The sequence below is a fragment of the Dendroctonus ponderosae genome, unplaced genomic scaffold (genome assembly GCF_020466585.1).
Source record: "Dendroctonus ponderosae isolate FM_Combo_2020 unplaced genomic scaffold, Dpon_F_20191213v2 Dpon_F_20191213_69, whole genome shotgun sequence".
Taxonomy (NCBI): Eukaryota; Metazoa; Arthropoda; class Insecta; order Coleoptera; family Curculionidae; genus Dendroctonus; species Dendroctonus ponderosae.
This window is the reverse complement of record NW_026018908.1, coordinates 4,789-7,525: the sequence shown is the minus strand read 5'-3', so window position 1 is coordinate 7,525 and position 2,737 is coordinate 4,789. Positions and strand designations below refer to the sequence as shown.

General features: G+C 38.8%; 1 protein-coding gene across 1 annotated transcript; it reads left to right on the top strand.

The window, feature by feature from the left end:
* The first annotated feature begins 486 nt into the window (after window positions 1-486).
* On the top strand, window positions 487-2,366 carry LOC125505074. The gene has a single exon (XM_048668018.1). The coding sequence runs from the start codon at window positions 510-512 to the stop codon at window positions 2,364-2,366; it is 1,857 nt and encodes a 618-aa protein (XP_048523975.1). The 5' UTR covers window positions 487-509.
* The last annotated feature ends 371 nt before the right edge of the window (window positions 2,367-2,737 follow it).

The following is a 2,737-nucleotide window of genomic DNA, read 5'->3' as shown; positions in this document are numbered from 1 at the left end:
TTTAAAATTTGTTCCAAGAAGTTGCAAAATTTACAAATACACAGCATAACAAATTTGCGGTCGAAACGACCTTCTTCAGTCTTAAACTTAATTTGTCGCAAGAAATTTGACTTTTTCATAATATTTTCTTAAAAATCAAATCACATATTTGTAAATCGTTACATAAATTGAGTCTGTCCTCTTCTATCTCTCTAGAAGTTCTTAATTTGAAAGAAACTCTTCTTTTGGTTAATTCCTGAACACAACATATTGAAACAAAGAGTCCGCTGAAACATTTGAACACTTAAATTTAATGCATCTGTAAGGTTCCACGCCCGTCAGCCTCTAATATAAATAGATCTAATTTTAGATTAATTGTTGCATTAATTAGTTTTAAACCGGATATATGAAAAAATTATTCACTTTTCCTGTCAGCTTATATCAGTTGATAGCATCAAAACGTTCAAATTCAATGCCATCGGCTTTTTCGCTCTGAACGAATTAGTTGAGTTTCTGCACTCTTTTGTGCCATGTTGGGAAAGATTTTGTGCCTGGTCAGCTGCTTTTGCTGCTCCCAAAGTGCAAACTACTCAGAAGATGCGTCCCTCCTAAGTTGCCTTGTAAAAGGACTGGATAAAAATTTTGTGAATTTCAAGCCCATTTTAGTGAGTTTGCCTGTGGATTCTCGCTCCAGAGTACACGGCAGTGAAATACTCATAGGCTTGCGCCTGTGGAAGAAATGGCCCATTATTTTAGCTAATATTAACCGAGAAGCTCTGGAAGCCTTTAAAGATCATAGGACGGATAAACATGAAAATTATCTGCTATATTTCAATGGTAGCCAAGAGGCTTTGAAGGGATTCCAAGCTTTGGATGCGATGTTACTCCTTAACCCCCATGCCAGATTTCTAATAGTGTTGCATGCAGATGTACAGCCAGAAGATTGGGCAGGTGGAAAAATTATCCACCTGCTGTATCAATATTATATTTTCAACGCAGTTATTTACATTGGTAAAAACCTTTATAAACCGCAGCCATTTTTTGAAAAATCCTGCAAGTTTAACGCAGAAGCACGCCTCAAGCTCGTTGATACCTGCAAGAGCGGTAAATGGCTGAAAGACGTTCATTGGTATGGGGAAAGTGTTCCCAATAAATTTGAGTCTTGCGATCTGAAGATCAGTTATATCGAAGGCCCCCCACATGTGATAAACATGGAAAATGTGTCCATTCTGGACAAAAATGAGTTCCTGCATCATGGTTTTGAAATAGGGATTCTAGCCAATATTTTTGCCCATATGAATGCTACTTTGAGATTCACAAAGTCTGAAATCATCGGCGATATGTACCTAAATGGCACTGGGACAGGAAGTTTTCTACATCTGCTCAGGAAAGATGTTGATATAGTTGTGGGCGATTATGGGGCAACTGCGCCAAGAATGACGTTTTTCGACTGCAGCGTTCCATATTCGGCGGATGGACTCGTATGGGTAGCTCCTCACTATTTAGTGTATTCAACTGGATTTATCAGCATTGTTAAAACCGGAGTGTGGGTCCTTATCGGGTTATTCATTTTCATGGTCAGTTCCATTATAACTGTCCTAGGCAAGTATGCAGAAAACGAACATGCACTCTACAAGCAGCCTTTCTTAGTATTCTCGAACGTTCTAACTGTCGTTTGCAATTTACCAGTAGCAACCCTACCAAGAAACCATAGAATACGAATATTTTATCCCATGATATTACTGCTTGGATTCGTCTTCAGTACATGTTACATGACCTATCACATGAGCCTCATAGCACGAGATGGGCTTAGGAAGGACAAGTTCAAATCACCTCTGGATATCGCCAACTACAAGCTGAAAGTCTACATTGTTCCGAACACCAAAAGGTTTTTCCAAGATAAATCGTCTACAGTGGAGTCTTTTCTCGTAGAAAACGCCCAAATATGCGCGCTGAAGGACTTCGATACATGCCTGCGAGAAATCGCCCTTCTTCGATCTGCAGCATTAGTGGCGTCCAGACCCTACATCGAATATGTCCAAGACAATTATATTGTTGAGGCTGATTATCCGCCGTTCGTATTTTTCGAAACTGGCATTAAAGGATCGATATTCTTTTACATGGCGAAAGGCTTTTGGGGAGTTGATCGACTGAATGGGTTGCTTTACAAAGCCTTTGAAGCGGGACTCATTGACAAGTGGACCAACATTGCAATAAGCTCGAAATATATGGGAAGAACAGATAAATCCAAACTGAGCTTCAGTGGAAAACCGTTAAATTTGAGATCGTGTGCGCAGTTTTGTTACGGCTTGTTGTTGGCGTATTTGATCGCTACTGTTGTTTTTATAGGGGAGCTGGTTGTATATAGAAAAACGCATAGTTTTTGAGCAAGGCGTGTTAATAAAAGTCCTTGATTGATGAAAAACTGGGTATAATTTTTTAATTTTTTAGGTACAAGTCACTTTCCTTTCCTTTGTATTCTTCAAGCAACTAATTGCGGTCTAAAAAGTGCGTTTAATAATCACATTGAAGATGAAGATTACTAACATCGGAATGCTAGTTTTCAGTAAAATGTTCGGAAGTTTTAAAAAGGGGAAGGTATTAAAGGTCTGTTTGCTGTAGGTTTTTGGCAAAACCTTCAGAGTAATTCGAGATATTTTTTTTGCATTTTTATTGCATTTTGACGTGGCATCTTCTGCTTCGCATTTGTTGGGCTTTTAGTGCTGAAGAACTTACCACTTCTGCTGGTGAATTCTAG